Raw genomic sequence first — 21890 nt, 5'->3', positions numbered from 1 at the left:
AAGTGGCAAGAATTTGATATTCTTACACTTATGAAAAAGGATTTGGAGTTGTGAAATGAGAATGATTGGAAATGTGTTCAATTTGATCTATTTCACAAAGTAAGAACCATAGGTAAACATTGTGTGCATGCTAGGAGCATGGGACAAGTGTTGTAATTCAAGTAAGAAGTTGATTAACCGAAACAACAAATAATGAGTAATCGATATGGTGATAAATAAAAGGTGTTTTATTTATGCTCAAAGGTTTGAGGCCATATGGGATTAGTATTATCCTTGTGTTTCACTTTGCATGTTTTGACTTCCTGAATTATTTAATTGGTTAGGAACAGTCAAATTATTCGAACGGGCCACAGTCGTTCATATGTTGGAAGTAGGTATGAATGAAGATTGTCGTGAATTGGTGTGTGGATTGTCTAAAAGAGTATTAGACATAAGCAAATTTTTGTTGCAACGTTCATGAGTGTTGATGAATATGATTTGAGCATTGGATTAAACCCACGCTCACTTGGATCACTCTATGAATTGTATCACGAGTGATTGGTGAGACGATAACATCTTATATTCTTGAAACCGAGATGTGTGAGTTGTATCCTGCAAATCGGTTGCACATTGATAATATGTAAACGCACTAGTAACTTGGTGTTATAAAACATATTGTTGTGTGTAATTCGGTGAGTGAGTGCAAGCAAGCATTGTATCAAAGTTTATCCGTTCCTTTTATCCAAAGTAGGATAAAAGCAATATCTTTGGGCCCCTCGATGATTTAGTGATGACAAATGTAAATGCTCGGCCGGGCTAGGGTTAATTTGATTTGTTCAATTAGTCAGTCGTCATAAATCGGGAATCGAGATATAGTACAAAGAGAATGATTTGAAATCATATCTCATATGATATCTAGAATGGAGGAATATATGATCCCTTATCTAAAGGACACGCGTATCTGATAGGATTAAAGTTTACAGCGGCTCTGGAAAGCTACGATTGTAGATCAGGATCTGAAGTCATACGCATAATAGTTACTAGAATTATCCAAGTGGGAGACTGTTGGATTGGTGTCTAAGTCCATAACTATTTTGGTATGTACTTGACCCGATGGTGCATGGTCCTTTTGGGTTGCCTTCACCAAAGCAACTTGATAGGATGAATTATGGAGAGAAAGGATTAAATATGATTTATTAATATATTATGAGAATAATATATTAAAGGATAAATCATATTGTTTAATTAATATTAGTCAATCATTAATTGGTAATTAGTTTTGTGACTAAAAGAGATTAATTAAACTTAAGGGACTAGAATTGTAATTATAAGATAATTGCAATTTGGGCCATGGATTGCCTTATATTAAGGAGTGGACGAATTCTATGGGAAAACCCAAGAAGAAATCGTCCAAGGCCTTAAGGAAAGGGATCCATGGGTTGCTTAGGGCTTAAGCATCCAAATTAGGGTTTCCTTGTTAGATAAACCTAATAGCCTCACTATAAATAGACCCCTTAAGGACCAAAAACGTGGACAAGACTCCTCTAGGGTTTGTAGACGTTTTTGGGCAGCCTCCATCCTCTCTCCTCTTCATCCTCTTGCTTATGGTGTTTGTGAACCATTAGAGGAGTGACAATTGTGACTCTATGCTTTCTAAAGTCAATACAAGGAGATTTGGGATTGTTATTGCTACATAACAATCAAGGTAACATCTTAAACCTATTCTCATGTTAATATGATTACTTGAATGCTAGAATTAGGTTTTATAGTCTTGGATAACTTGCATGTACAGTAGAGAAACCTAGATCCAAGCATTAGGGTTTGTATGAGCACATAGGATGTTCTTAGGACCAAAACCCATCAATTATGTGTACTATTTTTTATGTATCGGTATTTTGGGGGAACTCACTAAGCTTCGGGGTTACAGTTTTAGTTTTGGTTTCAAGTACTTCGGATGATCGCGGGAAGGCGAAGGCGTGATCGTACAGCTCCTCATATTTATGATTTTAATTTCTGGGATACTCTGACATGAAACTATTTTGAAAACACTTTGTAATAATTTATGGTTTTAATGGGTTGAAAAAGTTTTTAAATTGGCTTGATTTTTTATGTGTGTTACAACCACCCATCTAGAGCTACACATGCCCGACTCCGCGCCAGACCCTAATGATCCTCAACCAAAAACAAAGAAATATTCCTCGAAAATCCTAACAGGCGTGCCCAATGAACGAACTGATTCCCCCACTTACGCTCATGACCACCTCCAACGATAGTCTACCGCGACTGGTGAATGCTACGATCTCATCACAGTCTTACAACACTTCAGACCAACCACGGTTACCACACATGGCCTTACCACACCTTAACCATCACAACCCCACGCACCTGAGTCGAAACCCGCATCCAACCAGGTGTTCAGGTCATACTTCGAATTCCGAAACCCTCGGCCTGAACTCAACCATAAACATGCTATGCAAAAATAAAGAAGATGTCGACCAGTGGTTGGAAGTTTCACAAACTCCCACTTACACCACCTCAATCTAAACATACACTTGGGTCGTCTCTCTTCCTAACCAAGATGAGAAATATGGCCTAGTTCCATGTTGGATTAGTGTCTAAGTCCATAACTATTTTGGTATGTACTTGACCCCATGGTGCATGGTCATTTTGGGTTGCCTTCACCAAATCAACTTGATTGGAGAAATAAATAAAGAGAGAGGTTATTGTGATTTATTAATATGTTATAAGAATAATATATTAAAGGAGAAATCATATTTGTTTAATTAATATTGGTCAATAGTTAATTAAGAATTAATTTTGTGATCAAATGTAATTAATTAAACTAGAGGGGCTGAATTGTAATTATGTGATAGTTACAAAATATGGTAATGGTTATAATAAATATGGGTTGAACGAATTCAAGGAGATAAGGATCCTTGAAATCGTCCAAAGGATAAAAGATAAGGGTTTTCAAGGCTTATCTTATGGTTGCTTGGTGGGCAAGCAACTAGATAAGGATAAGGACTAAAACCTAATCTTTACACCTATATAAATAACCCTAAGGCCATAAGAATTCGTCCATGCCTTGTCTAGGGTTCCTAGAAACGAATTTTATACCTCTTCCCTCTCTCTCTTGCTTCTCCATTTGCTCTTGGTGTTTGTGAACCATTAGAGGAGTGACACTTGTGACTCTAAGCCTTCCAAAGTCAATACAAGGAGATTTGGGATTGTTATTGCTACATAACAATCAAGGTAATATTATAAACCTATTCTTATGTTAATATGATTACTTATATTCTAGAATTAGGGTTTCTTTATGTGTTCAGAATGTTGTGTATCTAATAGTGAAAACATAGATCCAATTCTAGGGTTGCATGCACACATAGGATTGTTTGTACGAATCCCATCATTCCACACCCGATAGAACTACCAAAAATTTTGATCAATTCTCCCCTTCTTGGATTCGACGAAGATCTTTCATCCCATAAGTCAGATGGATTTCCAACCCATCAAACCTCATATAGCATGAACCGCCTATGACCTGCGCTTACCAAAACTAACGTTCCATTACTAGCCAATCTCAACGATTGCTCAACTCCTGAAATCTGAAAAAATACTCTTGAGACCTTAACCACTCTAATAATCTGAATCACTTCCCATGATACCACACCAACTCCTTAAGTCTTTTATGTTGGGACTAAAAACCATAACCCCTACCCTGACTTACGAATCCTCACCCCAACTTCCATTCTCAAGGAATCATTGAATTCTAACTGTCTACAACCCATGTAAATACAAAACTCCCTTGACATTTCCAATGACCAACAACTCATGCAACTGACATCACCATCTTCCTGCTACCGCTCCTCTCCTAACAACGGTAGTGCTTGAACCCAAAGGTTCTTCCATAGACAACTGTCGATCATACCAGAACAGATGATAAAACCACTTAACCCTAACTGAGATCCTCCAAGCAATACCCCACTAACCAACTGTATGATATTATCGTCTAATGAGTTATAGCATATTAGTTGTTAAAGTATATTAGTTATAGTTATCACGAATAATGATAAGTTATCTGTTGAATCATCAAATCTTCCTATTTTCAGTTAGGCCAATGAAATCCACAGTAAAGATTATAGATCAATCAAATAAAAATAAGTGGACCTCACCCGTTGAATCATTACTATATCCGCTAGTGTGATATTCAAATTCAATAGAGATGAAATTGGAACAAGTTGACCTTATATTTATTTTCATTTCTTTGGAATCCGCAAGAATTTGTCGATATTTCCAATTCAATCGTCTTGTTCCTAGATGTTCCATATGAATAAATTGTCATTTGGTTCCTGATGGGTTTTAGTCATATAAACATTCCTATGTGCACATGCAACCCTAATGCTTGGATCTAGGTTTCTCTAATTGAACATACATTGAATCCAAGACTTCTAATGGCTAATAGAGTATAATAACAATAAGAAATCAGAATTAGAAGTTTACCTTGAATCACTTGCTTGATCTTCTTGTCCTTGAGGCTTTAGAGTCACAATTGTCACTACTCTAATGGCTTACAAACACCAACTAGCAAGAGGATGATTTAAGAGAGAGAGAGAGAGAGAGAAGAGGGGATCAAATCGGCCAGGGTTTCTTCTCAAAGCACAAGTGCCGATTTCCCTTGACCCCTAGGGTCTATTTATACTAGTTAGGCTCCTAGGGTTTCACCGTTAAACCCTAATTGGATAACTTAGGCCATAAGCAATCCTAATCCCTTCATGATAAGCCTTTGGACGATTTTAAGGCCTATCTAAAGTCCTTAAAACCGGCCACCCTTTATCCATAAGGGATTTATAGCCCAAAGTATAATTATCATACAATTGACAGTTTATGCCCCTCTATTCAATTAATCTCTTTAAGTCACCAAATTAATTCCTAATTAATTTATGACTTATATTAATCAAATACCAATATTATTATTCCTTATATTATTCTTATAATATATTAATAATATTGCTTCTCTCATTATAAATCACCCTGTCAAGTTGCTATGGTGAAGGCAACCCAAAAGGACCATGCACAACCGGGTCAAATACTTACCTAATATAGTTGTAGCCTTAGACACTATTCTAACAGTTCCTTCATGGAGAACCCTTTATTTTAAGTTAAAAGATAAGAAAACTTTTCACTATCTTTCTTTGGTTACAAGATCAAGATTAATTTATATCTATATAATATTTCTATATTTAGATTTATAGATATGAGCTCGTGGCTTGATAAAAAATTCCATTTCGTTGAATCCAAGATTTTTGTTCTGACAATCATATGAAGAATGGATGTGAGAAAAATACTCTCATTCCAAGTTTCCTATTTATTTTATTGAATATTGTTATTATATTGAGTATTGAAGTGAAGTAAAAAATTAGAAACTCTCTCTCTTCTAACAAAGAAAAAGAAATAGAAAAAGATTAGTAATTTACTATACATCAGTGTAGTAAAAATCGGTCTAGGCGGCCGATTAATCGGGTATTAATCGCTAAGCGGTCTTCAACCGAATAGGATTAAGGCTAATCGATCGTCTTAATCGGTTTTGGTCAAAGGGGTGAAAGTCGAAGCTAGACGGTTCTAATTGGTCCTAGGCGGCCTAATCGGCCAAATTTTCAAATTTTCGAATTTTTAAATATTAAACCAAATTTTTCAAAATTTCAAAAGTTCATAGTATTTCAATGTTCAACTAATATATAAAAATAATAATAAATTTTTAAAATAAATTTTAAAGTTTTTCCCCAAAATTTTCAAAATTTCTATGTTCTCAAATTTATAAATATCCAAATTTACTTCTTTTCTTTAAATATATTAAAATTTAAATAACTTTTCTTATTAAGTGGATGATAAATTGTTGTGTTTGTTAAACTTATTAGGCTGGAGGGTGTGGTGTCACCGAAACCACACTCCCTCCCCCGCCACATAAACGCCATGTCATTTTTTACCATTCAAGTGTGGTTTCTTGTCACACCAACAGAGTGGTGCCACACTTTTAGGGTTTTTTTTTAACTATTTTAATTTAATATAACTTATTTTTTTAATAAAAATACATAATTTTAAAAACATAATATTTCATTAATTAAAAATACAAATACCATACATTACTTAATTAAAAAAAAATAGAAAAACAAAGTAGAAACATAAAACCTGCAACTTAAAAAAAACACACGCACACGAAACGATTAAAAACTTGAAAAAAAACTAGAAATTAGCCACGATTGATGTAAAGGTTTTTCACTTCCTCTTTCATCGCCAAAACCACTTCAAGCTCGGCCCTGGTCATATTCGACGTGTCTATCGCTAGTATTCGCATGTCGCTCTCCCTTTGTTTCCGAAACTCTCTTTCAGAAGCAATTTTCAAAATCTTGTCTATTCTGTCTTTTATACCTTTCATGTTGGATCTCATTTCTTTCAAATCATCTGAATCTGACGCTTTGTCTTTGTCTTTGCTTTTTGATTTGTCTCTTCCCAATGGTCGGGAAGGTGGTGAAACTGGAACAGGTTCATCTTCATTCAGATCAAATTGAACACGAGCATCTGATGTAGTGTGGTCAGACTCAGATGTTCTGCTGCGTTTTGACCCACTGTCGATATGCTCGTCAGATGTTTTGCTACTCAGTCATTTCCTGTTATCATTCAAAAAATTCCAAGCTTCAAGAAACTTGAAAGCGTTCAGCTTTTTTTTTTATATACACTTTCAACGCTTTCTTCAAAATCACTTCATCGTTTTCTCCACTTTTCCATTGACGTTTCATGTTTTTCCACAAGTCATTAAACAACATGACTTCTTTGTTCATCTTCCCCCATTTGGAGTACACTTGATGTTTTGAACGGTATTCTCCACGGTTCATTCCTTTATGGAACCTGTGTAAAACGTGATTCCAAAAGCGGTCATGCTTTTGGTCTTTTCCAACTGTCGCATCTTCTTAAATATCGGATTGTGCCAACACTAACGCTTCCAAAGGTTCCCAACATCTAGCCTCCGCCTTCTGTTTTCTTTTTAGTTGCTGCTCGAGTGGGCTGAGTCTCTGTAACGAATTTCGATTCAGAATCAGAAACGACCGTTTCTGGTTGTGTTTGTGTTTGTTGAACAAACTCGGGTTGACATAATAAATCAAATAGATTAAAATTCGGGTCGGGTTGTGGTAGTGGTGGTGTTTGTGGTAGTGGTTGTGCTGGTCATTGTGGAAAATATGGAAGCATACCGCCGTAGTGGTAAAACGGAGGTGAGAAAATCGGTTGATCAAATGAAGGTATTGGGGTTTTGGTGTTTCTTACTGGTGTTTTTTCTTTGGTAGGCCTTTTGGAAGAAGACATTTTTTCAAAAAAAAATGATGAAAAGATTATGAAAATATTTGTTTAAAGATGGAGTGAAGGTGGTGAATGGTTAAAATGGTAACATGTGTATATATATATATATATATATATATATATATATATATATATATATATATATATATATATATATATATATATATATATATATATATATATATATATTGAGTAATGGTAATAAAAATAAGACAAAACTGCAAAAATAGTCCCTGTGGTTTGCATTTTTTCAGGAAACAAGTCCAAACAGTGACTTTTTTTTATTCGTGGTCCTTTTGGAGTGGTTTGTATGTGAAAATGGTCCCTCCGAAAATTGAAATGACTATAATACCCTTGGGGTATTTATTTTTCATTTTTCTTTCATTATTCTTAAAATTTAATATTTATTTATTTATTTTAGCAATTAAAAAAATAAAAAGGGCCCACCTCTCTCTCTCTCTCTCTCTCCTTCATTCATCAGGTAGAAGACATTCCTTCATTCCTTCCCATTTTTCTTCACCACCGACCAAGGAAGGTTGTCGGCCACCGGAGCTGCCTTTTCCTTCCTCTTCCGGCCGAGCAACGCCACCCAAACACCCCTAAAGATCGTCATTCTCTCCAAAAGATCCAAAAACACCACCTTGATTGGCGACTGCTTTGCTCCTCCTCCCCTTCGTGTGTTGTCGTGTGTTGCTACTGGGAAGCAAATGAACCATGGAGGGCTCACAATAGATCGACTGCCCATCCTTTGCTCGTGATTTCTCAGCCATCATCGGAGCTTCCCGTTAGCTGCCTTCGTTCCTTTCTTCCCGATCTGTCGAATCCCGTCGGCTGCCTTCGTTCCTTTCTTAATCGGCTTCAGGTAACATTTTATTTTATCCCCGATGATCAGATTTTGTGTTGGATCGAAATTTTGAGTTTATTGTTGTGTGATTGTTTTAGGGTATACTGGAGTTGGGGTTCTTTAAACCACGGGAAGCGATGAACCCATGTTTCCCTCTGCAATTTCCGACTTCCTATCAGCAGCGATACCACAGGGACCGTATTTGGTTGATGTTTGTTCTACGTATTCCAATCAACAACCTTTTTCTCAGTTTGGTGGCTTAATTTCGGATTATGAAGGTTGACGCCCCTTAATTTAGGTTGGTATAGTTTGGGTATTAGATGGTATTTAATTACTTTCATTTAGATTGCATCGAGATTGTAGGCGGAGGTTGCTCCGACACTCGAGTGGGGTTAGGATGGTTATTTCCTATAGCAATCAGGAGGCGACCTTGCTGCCCTGTTTCTATTATGCTGGTAACGAACATGAAAGAGAGGGGGGAGGGAAAGGAGGTGGTTTGGTGGTCGGAGGTTGCTCCAGCAGTCGAGTGAGGTTGGGATGGTTGTTTCCGGTGGAGAGAAGGTGGTGGCAGCAGGGGTGGTGTAGTGTGTGGGATTTACGGTGGCATTTTAGTGGCCGACGGGGTGTGGTGGCTGGCTCTAGATCACCGGAGAGAGAGAGAGAGAGAGAGAGAGAGAGAGAGAGAGAGAGAGGTGGGACCTTTTTTATTTTTTTAATTGTTAAAATAAATAAATAAATATTAAATTTTAAGAATAATGAAAGAAAAATGAAAAATAAATACCCCAAGGGTATTATAGTCATTTTAATTTTCGGAGGGACCATTTTCACATACAAACCACTCTAAAAGGACCACGAATCAAAAAAAGTCACTGTTTGGACTTGTTTCTTGAAAAAATGCAAACCACAGGGACCATTTTTGCAGTTTTGTCTAAAAGTAAAAAAAAATAAAAAATAAAAAAGAAGAAGAAAAATACACGAATCTTCAGCCTTCAACGGTTAAAATTGACCAACCAATCAGAGGACGCGATCTTCAATGGCCGCAGGAAACTGTGCCCTGGGGGCGGTGTTCCCGGTCTACGTGGCAGAAAACGCGGTTCCAAACCGCACCCACACCGATGAGCCTTATTAAATTTTTATGTTTATTTATTTATATTCTTACAATTAATGTTATATTTATAAATTTTTGAAATAATTTTCTTATTAATTAATGGTCTCTGATTAAACCCCGTTAGCCGATTAATCCCTAGACCACAGTCTACCGACTAGCTAACGTCTAACGTTTTCTGCAACCTTGCTATGCATAACATAAAAATTAGAAGAATTTAGAAAGAGAGTTCTTTTTCTTAATCTCATTAGCAAGATCTAAGAATCCATTTAGTTGATAGAAGAGGGGGAGGCCTAAGGATCAACCGGTAGTGGGCAAGGGGATTGCTTTTTCCTTGACCAGTTCTTTCAAAAAAAGATTTAAGGCCCTAGCCATTGAACTTGCCAAATTCTAGACTTTTCAGCACCAGTAAATTTAAAACTAGAATGGACACCACACCATTATCAGACGGATGTAAAAACAGGGGATCATCAAAATCATAATGATCCGGACTCTTGGAACCAGAAGCAGAAGCTGGAGTTTCTCCAACAATGACTGATAAACCTTATATAACAATTAAACTGTGTTCTTTTGGCAAACCCAACAATTGTACTAAACCAGATTTAACCATCTTTCTTGAGGATGACAAGTTTGTACAACCACAATACCACAGTCCTCTGTTATCAACAAGTTGTAAGAGTCACAAACAAAGATGTAAAACTAAAACAAACAAATATACGCTCAAGCAACACAGAAGCACCTTATATAAAAAACCTAAACAAACAAGAAGGCGTGTGAAAACCTTACAGTGATCCACTGAAATAATGCTCAACAAGCAACAAAGTAGTTTACCTTAGATCTGTACATAACAGACTCTAACACTGAAGGCATTCAGATGCCAGAAACCACCAAACCACTCAGATTGCACTGTTTGCAACCTTGACGTTGACCCTCTCTTAACACTTGTTGTTAAAGAATAAGACGTTAGATCTAACGGCAATAGTCAAGAAAACGTTTACTTTCACCGGCTCTGTCCATAAAAAAGAGAACCAATGGCCACTTATACCTTCATTTAGTTAAGAATGGAAAAGTTTCAAGAAAAGCTTTGGTTTCTATATCATCAAATTAAAATGTGTGAGTGACGAATTCTAAATCCCACAAAAAAATCACTAAATTTAATCACTTTATACTGTATGATACATAAAACAAACATAAAGAAAACACCCAAATACGATTAGTGATTTATACAGAAAAAATAGCACAGCAACGACAATCAATTTTTGAAATGAACAAGGCGTTTGTATAACAATATTCAGTTAATCAAATAAAAGTTTATGCCAGAATCTAAAACAAAGGCAGTAGATTAAATTAATATCATCCTTTTTAAGGATTGAAGCAATCGATTTACATAAAGCTACTAGATCTAAAAAATGGAAATTTTGTAGATAGAACCACTACAAGAACGAAAAGAAAATAGAACAGTGAGGGTACGAAGAACCATTTATGGATCTCAGCCTCCAAATCCGTAAAGAGTCCTTCCTTGCCTCTTCAGAGCGTAGACAACATCCATTGCAGTTACAGTCTTCCTTCGAGCATGCTCAGTGTATGTAACTGCATCACGAATCACATTTTCCAAAAAGATTTTCAGTACACCTCTGGTTTCTTCATAGATCAGACCACTGATCCTCTTTACACCTCCTCTCCTCGCTAACCTCCTGATAGCTGGCTTTGTGATTCCCTGAATGTTATCACGGAGAACTTTCCGATGACGCTTTGCTCCTCCCTTGCCAAGACCCTTTCCACCCTTTCCACGTCCTGACATTGTTGGAATAATGACTACGCAAACTGAAAAAAAGCTTCGGATTTCTATAGAGAGATTAATATGATTTGAATGTCGGAAAACGCGATTGGTGTGATTTATAAAGGGAGGGATAAATTTGGGGATTTTGAGTTTGAAGCGGAAGCGGGATGGTTTTGTTGGATAAGATCGACGGTGGAGATACCGATCCGTGTGCTTCATTTGTTTTGTTTTGTTACCGTTGATGAAGTTATAATCGATGGTTATAAATCGTTTACCAAGTATAATGGATTGATGACGTGGAATGCTATATTGTTTTAACTGATATATGCTTTAAAAATAAAATCGATTCTAACTTATTCATGTAAACTAGTTGTGAAACATGTATATTATACGGGTTAATTAAAACATAATGTTAAATAAAAGCGATTAAATGAGAAGTTTATTTGAGTTTGAAATATGAAATAAGTGAAAATTATGAAAAAAAAAAACATGCAAAAAATAAATTAATTAAAATTGTGTGTTTAATTGTTAGACCCGTGTACTAAATGAGTTATTATAATAAAATGTTAAATACAATGGTTTAAAGTGTAAATTTATTTGAAATTGAAATTGAAATTTTAAATTTCAAATTTGGAATTAATAGTTATTATAGTAGGTTTAATTTATGGAAACTAAATTAATGATATAGTGGAAATGAATAATGATGTAATTGACAAGTGGAAAATAAATATATTTCAAAATTATAACAAAATGACATGTGACAAATTAAATGAGAGAATGACAAGTGGCAATAACATTTTCATTTATTAGGGTAGAAAATCAATCGAATGTTTTTATACCAACCAATATTTCAAACATCACATAAAAAGTTCATCGATTATAATATTTATTTCTAATAATCTTAAAAAAACAACATTTAAATCTATTTAACATTTTTTTACTATTATGACCTACAAGTTATATAAAAATGCTACTGGGACATCAAAGTTTTATGAAAAATATGGTCTTGACGTCCAAGTTCTACGATGCATACTTCAACAAGAAAGTTTTATGAAATGGGATGAATAATTGTTAAAATAAATTTTACTATTTTGGACGACATGTTAACATTTAATGAATATTATGTTCAATGACTTTGATGGATCCAAACTTGAAACAATATTCTTTGCAGCCAAAAGAATCTTCTTGATCTTCAAGCTTCATCAAAATATGACCAAAATATGAGAGAGGATAAGGGGTGAGCTCAAATCTTGAAGAGGGAGATCATGGTTGGTCCTAAGGAATTCTAGGTGTGATGGAGGCCAAGAAAAATACCCCAAAATAAGAGAGAGTAGAGGGGAGGAACTCAAATCGAAAAGTACGTTTGCATGCAGATTGTTATTTAGGTGCGTACCAGTGACCACAGTTTGGTTATGGACAGAGTCCATTGATCTTGTGGAAAATTCCCTTTCATATGGAATTTAATTCTCGTCCCTTGAACTTCAGGTAGTCTCTCTTATACTTCCCTACCTCCCCGCATTCATAACAATTTTTGTTTCCTGCTGGTGTTGCGGCTCCTTGGTTTCTCACAGGTGTTGGTGCTGGTGTGGGGATTCTTCACCTTTGAGTAAGGTGGCCCTTCCTGCCATAATTGTTACATATCCAACAAGCATTGTTGTGATGATATCTGCATTGATTATACTTTGGATTATCTCCTAAATATTGTTGTTGTAACGACATGTCCCAAATCGTTACCCATTTTGGTGTGGGTGATGTAATGTATATGATTCGGGCATTTGGATTTGGTTTTGGAATCAAGGGGTTTTTTGGTAAAATGATAACGGACTTTTATGGAAATTGGGTTTTGTTTGGGAAATTTTATGGCAAGTATGAGTTGATAAAAGTGTAGAGTTTCTCGTCACCTTTTCACGGATATAACGATCATCAAAATCAAATTTATAACGAATAAGTCATTGCCTTCGGTGTATTTTATGGTTTAAGAGGATACCCTAATACGTGAGGCGTACATAGGGAGTACGCAAGGCGTACTAGTGCGAAGGGCAATATGTTAGGCGTACATTGGTGTATGCTTAGCGTACCCATAAGGAAGGATCGTGAAAACTCGGCCTCGTACGTTGGGCATACGATGGGTGCTAAAACCCTAGTTTTTTAGTAAGTGTCTATTTAAGCATCTTAAGACTTTAGTTTGGCCTCTTTACCAACCCCCAAATATTATAAAACCCTAAATTGACACCTTAGCCTCTTGGTGGTGTTCTTTAGCTAATAAGGAGACTTTGGTGCTCATTTTTCCCTTTGTGAAAGGAATTAGATAATCTTGAAGTTGCCTTGCTTGGTGAAAAAGTTTTGGATCCAAAATCATCATCTCGTAAGAAGGCTTTTTAAGGTATCAAGTTTGCATATTGGTTTGTATATGTTTTGATCTCTTCATAATTAGTTTGTTATGCTTTTGGTCTCTTCGTTTGAGTAAGCTATGATTTTTCTAAGATTTAGCATAACAAAGCACAGCTTGGAAATCATATATTAGATCGATCGATTTTTAGCCGACACAACCTAAACGATAATTGAAGATCTCGTTAATAGGAGTTCAACGATATAAAGACAGTGACCTTTGGTGCAACAGTAAAAATGGCAACTACTTTGAAGATAGTCGTCAGAGCAGCCAAAAATGTGGAGACCCAACTTAAGGAAAAGGGTGTGGAAAGAGCTGAGGTAAGGGAAAATAGGAAGTTTGAGGGTTCCTCGAGATCCAAAAAGAAAAATAGGTGCCCAAGTCCGACCCCAACAACAAGAGGCATGGGATAACAACGAAGAAAAGTAGCTTGACAAGTGCACAAGGAAACAACTAAAAAAACAAGTTTAACATTAGGAAGGTTCCATCAATAAGATGTGATTCTTAACCTGACTGAATGTATCATCAAGACCAGATAAGAACTGCATTAACTTCATTAGTTTTGAATGATTTGTAAAATCAACAGAGGCATCACAAGTAAATTCATTCAAGTTAACAAGTCCATCAAATTCTTTCCACAAAGCATCAAGCTTACTATAATACTCAAAAACAGACATACCACTCTGAGTAAGACAATTTGTTTTTTTGGTGCATGTTAAAAACAACTGAACCATCAGCTTTATGATATGTTTCACTTAATTTAGACCAAATATCATAAGCAATTTCATTACAAGCATGATTGGCATACAAAGACTCGAAAAAAGAACCAAGAATCCAAGAACATACCTCAACATTAACACGATCCCATTTTCTAATTTTAGTTTCATCTAGAGATGGTTTAGGAAAAGTTTTATCAACAAAACGTAACTTATTTCTTCCTTTTTAAGGCCATAGTCATTGAACTTTGCCAAATTTTAAAATTTTCAGTATAAGTCAATTTAAAACTAATAATGGACACTGCACCATTATCAGACTGATGTAAAAACAAGGGATCACCAAAATCATAATGATCTAGACTCTTGGAACCAGAAGCAGGAGTTGGAGTTTCTCCAACCAACCATGATCGATACACCTTATATAACAATTAATATGTGTTCTCTTTGCAAACCCAACGATTGTACTAAACCAGAATTAAGCACCTTTCTTGGGGAGGACAAGTTAGTACAACCACAAGATTATACTAAACCAAATTTAACCACCTTTCCGCGTGTTTTCAACATTTCAATAAAAATTAGCCCAATCCCTGCAAAATAACAATAATGCAAAACATGCCCAAACTAACAAAAAAAACTTACACTTCATTCATAACTCACCTTTTTTCATGTTTACAGATTCTACCCAAACTCCAGTCTTAATCTCAATGAAATAGCTTAATTCTATTTTTAACAGACTTCTTGGAGAGTGATATTATACGGGTTTCTGATATCAATTTCAAAATCGATTTGAGTGAGTGATTTGATATGGATTTATGGATTCTATCAATTTCCAGATGTGGCGACAAGACTGTCTTCTCTGGCGAGACTGTAAAGAAAAGCGAGGGACCATCCATGTTATCGCTAAACTGATTCTCCAGCTAGACAGTGGTGGTGATCGGTACCAGTGATCCTAGGTTAGTTTTTGAGGGCCGATTCTAATGTTTTTAATTTGACGTTAATGCCCTATTAAGAGCATCTCCAATTGTTGAGTTAGTTATGACTTAAAACAAGTGACAAACCATCATTCTTTTAATTTTGAACTCTAAATAAATGAATGCTCAAATGGTTAAGCTTTTTTTCATAAATTTAACTAATTTACCGCCATCTTTCTAAAATGTTTTATAAAACTTCCTCATTTAATTAGTCTATTTTAAACACAAATAATATTTTAAAAACATTAAAAATTATATATTATCGCCATAAAAATTATATTTATAAATAAGATGTTATTAAATAGTTAATAGAAATAGTTAATTAGTAAAGAAATAAAAAATTATTTAAAACCAAATTAAAATTAAAGAGGTAAATTGAAATATGGTTAATGTATAAGGGGTAAAATGTATTAGTTGTAAAAGTAAATTGATCACTCAATATATATTAAATGGTCAAAATAAAAAAATAAAAAAACAAAAAAGATATCTACTCCAATGGTAATAAGCATTGAAAGAAAATAAAAAATATAGTAATAATCTATAAAAAAAATCTCCCACCGGAGATACTCTAGATAGAAAAATATTAAAAACACCCCCATAATATATAATATATTGTTTTAATTAATATAATATGCATTAAAATAAAATTAATTCTAAGTTATTCATGTAAATCAGTTCTAATCTTTTTATAGTCACATTAAAAGTTCATCGATTGTAATATTTAATTCTAGCTAGTAAAAACTCATGCACTACGTTGTAGGTTTGAAACAATTTATTGTGTCAGAAAACTGTAAAATATAAGTTTTATGCTCGATGATTTGTTTTTGCTAATTATTGGTTGTTCCGCAAGACATGTTTAAACTCTTTTGGAGAGCATGCAGTTCACTGTGAATAATTCATGGGGTTCAAATACATGCGCGATATGGTTAAGGATGTTTTGTTTGACATATTTAAGCGTGTCGAGGTTAATTTCCTCCAATAAAGAGGCACATATGAATTTATTGACGGACCCGATAGAAGGAATCTCAACCTTTAGACCGGCTGACGTTTTGATTTTTGGATGGGTTGGAGGTAAACATGCATGCGTGGACCTTACAGGGGTATCCCCTCTCATGGGCTTGAGGGTCAGGGGTTTCACGGCGGGACAGACTATTTTAAAAGCTGCTACGGGAAAAGTCACCAAATATGAGAAATCGCGAATGAAAAATCAACACGTGTTCATACCATTTACATTTGATACATTTTGTTTCCTCGCGTCGGATGCGGTAGAGCTTCTTAATAGAATACAACACATCATGCATAGCAATGTTATATCCCACAGGTCTATAGATGTAGTCTTCAAAATAATTAGTTTTACCATATAAAAAGGTTAGTGACACGACTTGTCGCCCATTTGTCATCTCACTCGTTGTACGATGATAACTATGATATATTAGTTAGTTAGTTTTGTATTCGATAAATAAAAATAGGGACTAAAACTGTCAAAACATGCAAAAAATGTGAGAAAAAGTGGATAAAAGTTGATGAGTAAGAAAATTGAGGTAAAAACACAGAAAAGGATGATAAGTCGGCCACATAGTCAGAAGTTGACAAATGGTGGGGCGAAAAGGTAAAAAAGGAAAATTTATTATTTTAAGGACTAAAACTGTCAAAACAGACAAATAAATATAGCAAAAGTCTGAAACATAAAAATTTTACTATTCTCAAGGCCATTGGGAATTAATTATATATATAATTATCAAAGAAAAATCTAAATCGATTTAAGACTTTTTACTATTATGATCTTCGAGTTATATGAAAATGCTAATGTGATGTCCAAAGTTTTATGAAACATATAGCCTTAACGTCCATCATATGAGTCGTAAATATATTGTTTCATGGTTGTAGCATGAGGCATATATGTTGGAGGAATATGGGTCAATAGGGTAAAGATGGTGAGTACCAAATTATTTTGTACATATCGTGTGATCACTTTATTTGCTAGGTAATTTGCCCTCTATGCTTAGGTAACAAAAACTCTCAACAAGGCTAATCTGCCCGAGGCAACACAATATTGAGACACCAAAATTGTGTTAACAACTTCTAAATATTTCGTTTATTTAAGTGAAAATTTCAATAAATCAAGTTTTCATCATCTTGCAAATAAACACATCTTCTCATTTTATAGTAAGTAGAAAATGTAATTTACAAGGTGAAATTATGGAGCTCATTAACTTCACAATTGTAACCTACTCCACTAAGGAGCTCATAAATACTAAATGTGTAACCTAGCTACATCATTAAGGAGTTCATTAATACCAAAGTTGTAACCTACACCATTAAGGAGGTCATTAACACCAAAGTTGTAACCCCAAGGTGTTAATTACATTTCATTAACAAGGGTAACCCTAACATATTAATTTATCTGAAGTTCATTAACTCACAGTGGCTAAGATATTTTAAGAAGCATTAATAAATTGATTTGTACATGATCTCATCGGTTTTAAGTATTTAACTTAGTTGATTTCATATTTCCCACGTTTAGTCGTGCTTAATTTTCCTTAAACATTTTAGATACATATTCTAGTTTAGGTTTATGCAAGTGCGTACTCTCCACCTCCTTGCTTGCATTATTGTTGGAATAATTTCTAAAGCTACAACTATATTTGACAAGTATTTGACCCGGTTGTGCATGATCCTTTTGGGTTGCCTTCACCATAGCAACTTGACAGGATGATTTATAACGAGAGAAGAAATATTATTTATATATTATGAGTATAATATAAGGAATAATAATATTTTTATTTCATTAATATAAGTCATAAATTAATTAGGAATTAATTTGGTGACTTAAAGAGATTAGTTGAATAAAGGGGCATAAACTGTCAATTGTATGATAGTTGTATTTTGAGCAGTGATTCCTTATGGATAAGGGGTAGACGATTTCAGGGTTTGGAAGAGCCTAGAAATCGTCCAAGGCTTATCATTAAGGATATTGGATTGCTTAGGGCCTAAGTTATCCAATTAGGGTTTTAAGGGTGAAACCCTAGGAGGATCACTAATATAAATACACTCATAGGGTTGAGGAAATCGGCACTCTTGCATTTGAAGAAACCCTGGCCGATTTCTCACCCTCCTCTCTCTCTCACTTATCATCCTCTTGCTAGTTGGTGTTTGTAAGTCATTAGAGGAATGACAACTGTGACTCTAAGCTCCAAGGACAAGACGATTCAAGCAAGCAACTCAAGGTATTCCTTTAGATCCGATTTCTTATGTTATGATTTGAATGTTTACACTAGATCTATCAATAGAAGTCTTGGATACATTGCATGTTCAATTAGAGAAACCTAGATCCAAGCATTAGGGTTTGTATGTGCACATAGGAAAGTTCTTATGGCTCAAACCCATCATTGGTATCAGAGCCTTGATTGGTTTCTATTGAATTGATGCATTGGTTGCTTGATTGTTGGTTGCAAAATTCGTTTTTGTCCTTCTGCCTGATGAACTCGGCGAGTTCCATAGTGGACTCGGCGAGTATGCCTCAACTCGGTGAGTCCATTGTGGTACTCGGCGAGTTCTAGCGTCAGAAGGAGCTAGTTTTCGGGATTTCTTGCTGTTTATCTTATGAAAACTTGCCTTTATCTTAATGGGTCAATATAAATCCGATTTTAAGATATATTTGAGTATATCCTTGATCTAATTCAAGATATTTACCAATTAATTGAATAATAATTTCCTTATGTGATATTAATTGATTATTTTAATTAAATTGGTAAATTGTTTTGCAAGAAACATTTAAATAAATCAAATATGGATAATTATGAGATTAAATGGTTAATTTAAATTATTTGTTATTTGATCCCTTATGTTTTGAAAAAGTTTAAAACTTGTCCTCAAGTTTTGAAATTTATGTTTTGTGATTAAAAGTTTAATTTAGACAATTTAAATTTCAAACCCTAGAATTTTACAAGTTTAAAATTCAACCCTATACTCTATATGATTACAAGCTTAATATATATATGTATAATTAAAATGCTAGTCTTATCGTTAGTAGGCCTCATTCACAAAGTCGGTCTATAAGGTGGGTATAAGGTTGTTGCCTATAAAATGGCACTTAATGGGTGTACACTCACACCCACAGCTTGCTTGATCGGTGGAGGGTCGTTAGCCGAACGGGTAGGATAGGGCAACTCTATCTCCTCATTAAAAGTATAATATTAAATACAAAGTAACTATATGTTTTTCAAATTCCCAATCCTAGTTACTTTAGGAAAAGTGAATTGATGCAATCCCATGAAATTACACTTTGCACCCTTGCTAAGAAGTTAGTGGAGCGTGTGTGGTTTACCGGCACACTAATTGGTTCTAAGCATAGGTGGCAAAGGGTGATTCATTGTTTATCATAGTTCGATGGAGCGTGTGTGGTTTACCGGCACATCGAATAGGTGATTGTTACAATGAAGGAACCGTGTACATTTGCATGGTTATTCACACCCACTTTGTGATCCTCGACATCCCAGTCACAAACAAGAGGGGCATATCGAGATTTAAACATGCCATTGAAAAGCTCAATGAATCTCATCGAAACCTAGGAATTATCAATACATTTAGAACTTAAGGTTATGTTTTAATGGTGGAGAATTAGTGAATCGTCATTCACTTACCTTCAAATTGTTTGCATGTTGGATTACGACATCCCTTTTCTAATATGTAAATAATGTTGTTGAATCCTAGCCCTGATTTTTCTTATTGGGTGATAATTAGGGATTCAAATTCTAATCAATCTTTGTCCTTTCTATTTGTAGATGTCGAACGCGAACAACGCTGCTGCTAGCTCATTCACGTTGATGAGCCTTTGCCAAAAAGTGACGTTCGATGGAACAAACTTTAGCGAATGGACAAGATACATTCGCACGATTGCTCGCTACGAGGACAAGGAGTATGTCCTTGACGAGAAGCTCGAGAAGATCAATCCAGAAATCGCTACTCCGACTGAAATGACTGCTTTTGAGACTCATGAGCGTGATGCAACGAAGGTTCATTGCATCATGATAGCCACAAGGAACGCCGAATTCCAAAAGTCCTATGAGGACATGTATCCGTACGAAATGCATCAAGACTTATTGGAGAGATACCATCAAAACGCGAGGCAGGAACGTTACGAGATCTTCACTAACATGATCTCTGCTAAAATGGGACATGGAAATTCTCTAACCGTACACTTGCAAAAGATGCAAAGGTATGTCGATCGTCTTCGCAAGTTGAATGTCGACTTTGGGGAAGATTTGGCTATCGACATGCTACTTCATTCCTTGCCTCCGTGTTACAACCAATTTAGGATGACCTACCACATGAACAAGGAAGAGGTCACCCTAAGTAAGCTCCAAGGTCTCCTTAGGGTTGCTGAGAGCAACCTCAAGGACAAGTCTGTTGCACCCACTCCCAATCCACCCACTGCTCCTGTTTTGGCTATTGGGCAAGGAAGGGGCAAGAAGAGGAAGGCTCCGTCTAAGAGCCACCACAAGGGAAAGTCCCAAGATGGCTCCTCTTCTAGTGGGACCAAAGTTGATCTTGCTAAGCCCAACCCTAACCCAAAGGAGGCAGAGTGCCACCATTGCCACAAAATAGGGCAATGGAAGAGAAGCTGCCCAGAATACCTGCAAGCCATCAGGGAAGGAAAGATCAAGCCGTCTTTTGCAGGTATTTACACAATTAAATCTAATGTTTCATCTCATGCTATTTCTTGGGTCCTCGATACCGGGTGTGGTTACCACATTTGTTCTGAATTGCAGGGACTAAGAAGAAATAGGGATGTGGAGCGTGGAAGAATAAATCTAATCATGGGGAACAGAAGATCGTCGCATGTGTCCAAGATTGGAGTGTATTCTTTAGTGCTTAGTAATGGATTAAGTTTAGATTTGAATAATTGTTGCTACTCGCCATATATGGCAAGAAACATCATTTCGTTTCATGGTTTGTTTAGACAAGGATTTAGATTTTCTTTTAATAATGAGAATGGTTCAATTTATGTTTATCTAAATGGTGTCTTATATTTTGAAGCAATGTCATGTAATGGAATTTATGAAACTGATATGATTGTAGATAACATAGGAAATGATGTTTTATGCATGGATTCTTCTAATAGTATGGATAGAGCATCCTTGTGGCATTGTCGTCTTGGACATGTCAACAAGAAGCGCATAGCCCAACTCCAAAAGGATGGAGTGTTGGAGTCATTTGACCTTAGGGAAGATGACACATGCGAATCTTGTTTACTTGGAAAGATGACCAAGTCACCCTTCACCAGCACATGTGAAAGGGGTGAGGGTTTATTGGACCTCATACATACCGATGTATGTGGACCCTTTAGATCAACCACAAAGGATGGGAACCGCTTCTATGTGACTTTTACCGATGACTATAGTAGATATGGGTATATTTACTTAATCAAGCAAAAGTCAGAAACGTTTGAAAAGTTCAAAGAATTCAAAAATGAAGTGGAGAATCAATTGGGCAGGAAAATCAAGATGCTTCGATCCGATCGAGGAGGAGAGTATCTAAGTCTTGAATTCCACGACTATCTCAAAGAATGTGGAATAGTTTCGCAATTGACGCCACCTAGGATACCGCAGTTGAATGGTGTGGCAGAAAGGTGTAATCGAACCTTGTTAGACATGGTTCGTTCTATGATGAGTCGTGCTTCACTACCTATCTCATTCTGGGGGTATGCCTTATAGACTGTCGCCCATATCCTTAACCGAGTCCATACTAAGAAGG

The 21890-nt window shown here is 35.6% G+C and overlaps 2 protein-coding genes across 2 annotated transcripts; both read right to left on the bottom strand.

Annotated features, from left to right (window-relative positions):
- Positions 1-6226: 6226 nt before the first annotated feature.
- LOC111885193 (uncharacterized) lies at positions 6227-6869 on the bottom strand. The gene is made up of 2 exons (XM_023881472.1): positions 6712-6869; positions 6227-6629 (listed from the first exon to the last, which is right to left on the bottom strand). Exons 1-2 carry the CDS (start codon positions 6867-6869, stop codon positions 6227-6229), a joined length of 561 nt encoding a protein of 186 aa, XP_023737240.1.
- Positions 6870-10602: 3733 nt separating this feature from the next.
- On the bottom strand, positions 10603-11156 carry LOC111885228 (histone H4). The gene has a single exon (XM_023881504.3). The coding sequence runs from the start codon at positions 11077-11079 to the stop codon at positions 10768-10770; it is 312 nt and encodes a 103-aa protein (XP_023737272.1). The 5' UTR covers positions 11080-11156; the 3' UTR covers positions 10603-10767.
- Between the last annotated feature and the right edge of the window lie 10734 nt (positions 11157-21890).

This window comes from Lactuca sativa, chromosome 9, assembly GCF_002870075.4.
Source record: "Lactuca sativa cultivar Salinas chromosome 9, Lsat_Salinas_v11, whole genome shotgun sequence".
NCBI classification, from domain to species: Eukaryota; Viridiplantae; Streptophyta; class Magnoliopsida; order Asterales; family Asteraceae; genus Lactuca; species Lactuca sativa.
This window is presented reverse-complemented; position numbering and strand designations above follow the sequence as displayed.

Bases quoted from the DNA above. Each gene is read 5' to 3' on its own strand.
- LOC111885228 (XM_023881504.3), bottom strand. From the start codon at position 11,079: ATGTCAGGACGTGGAAAGGGTGGAAAGGGTCTTGGCAAGGGAGGAGCA.
- LOC111885193 (XM_023881472.1), bottom strand. From the start codon at position 6,869: ATGAACCGTGGAGAATACCGTTCAAAACATCAAGTGTACTCCAAATGG. The intron at 6,630-6,711 runs GTATATAAAAAA...ATGACTGAGTAG, and splicing joins TTGAAGAAAGCGTTGAAAGT to CAAAACATCTGACGAGCATA.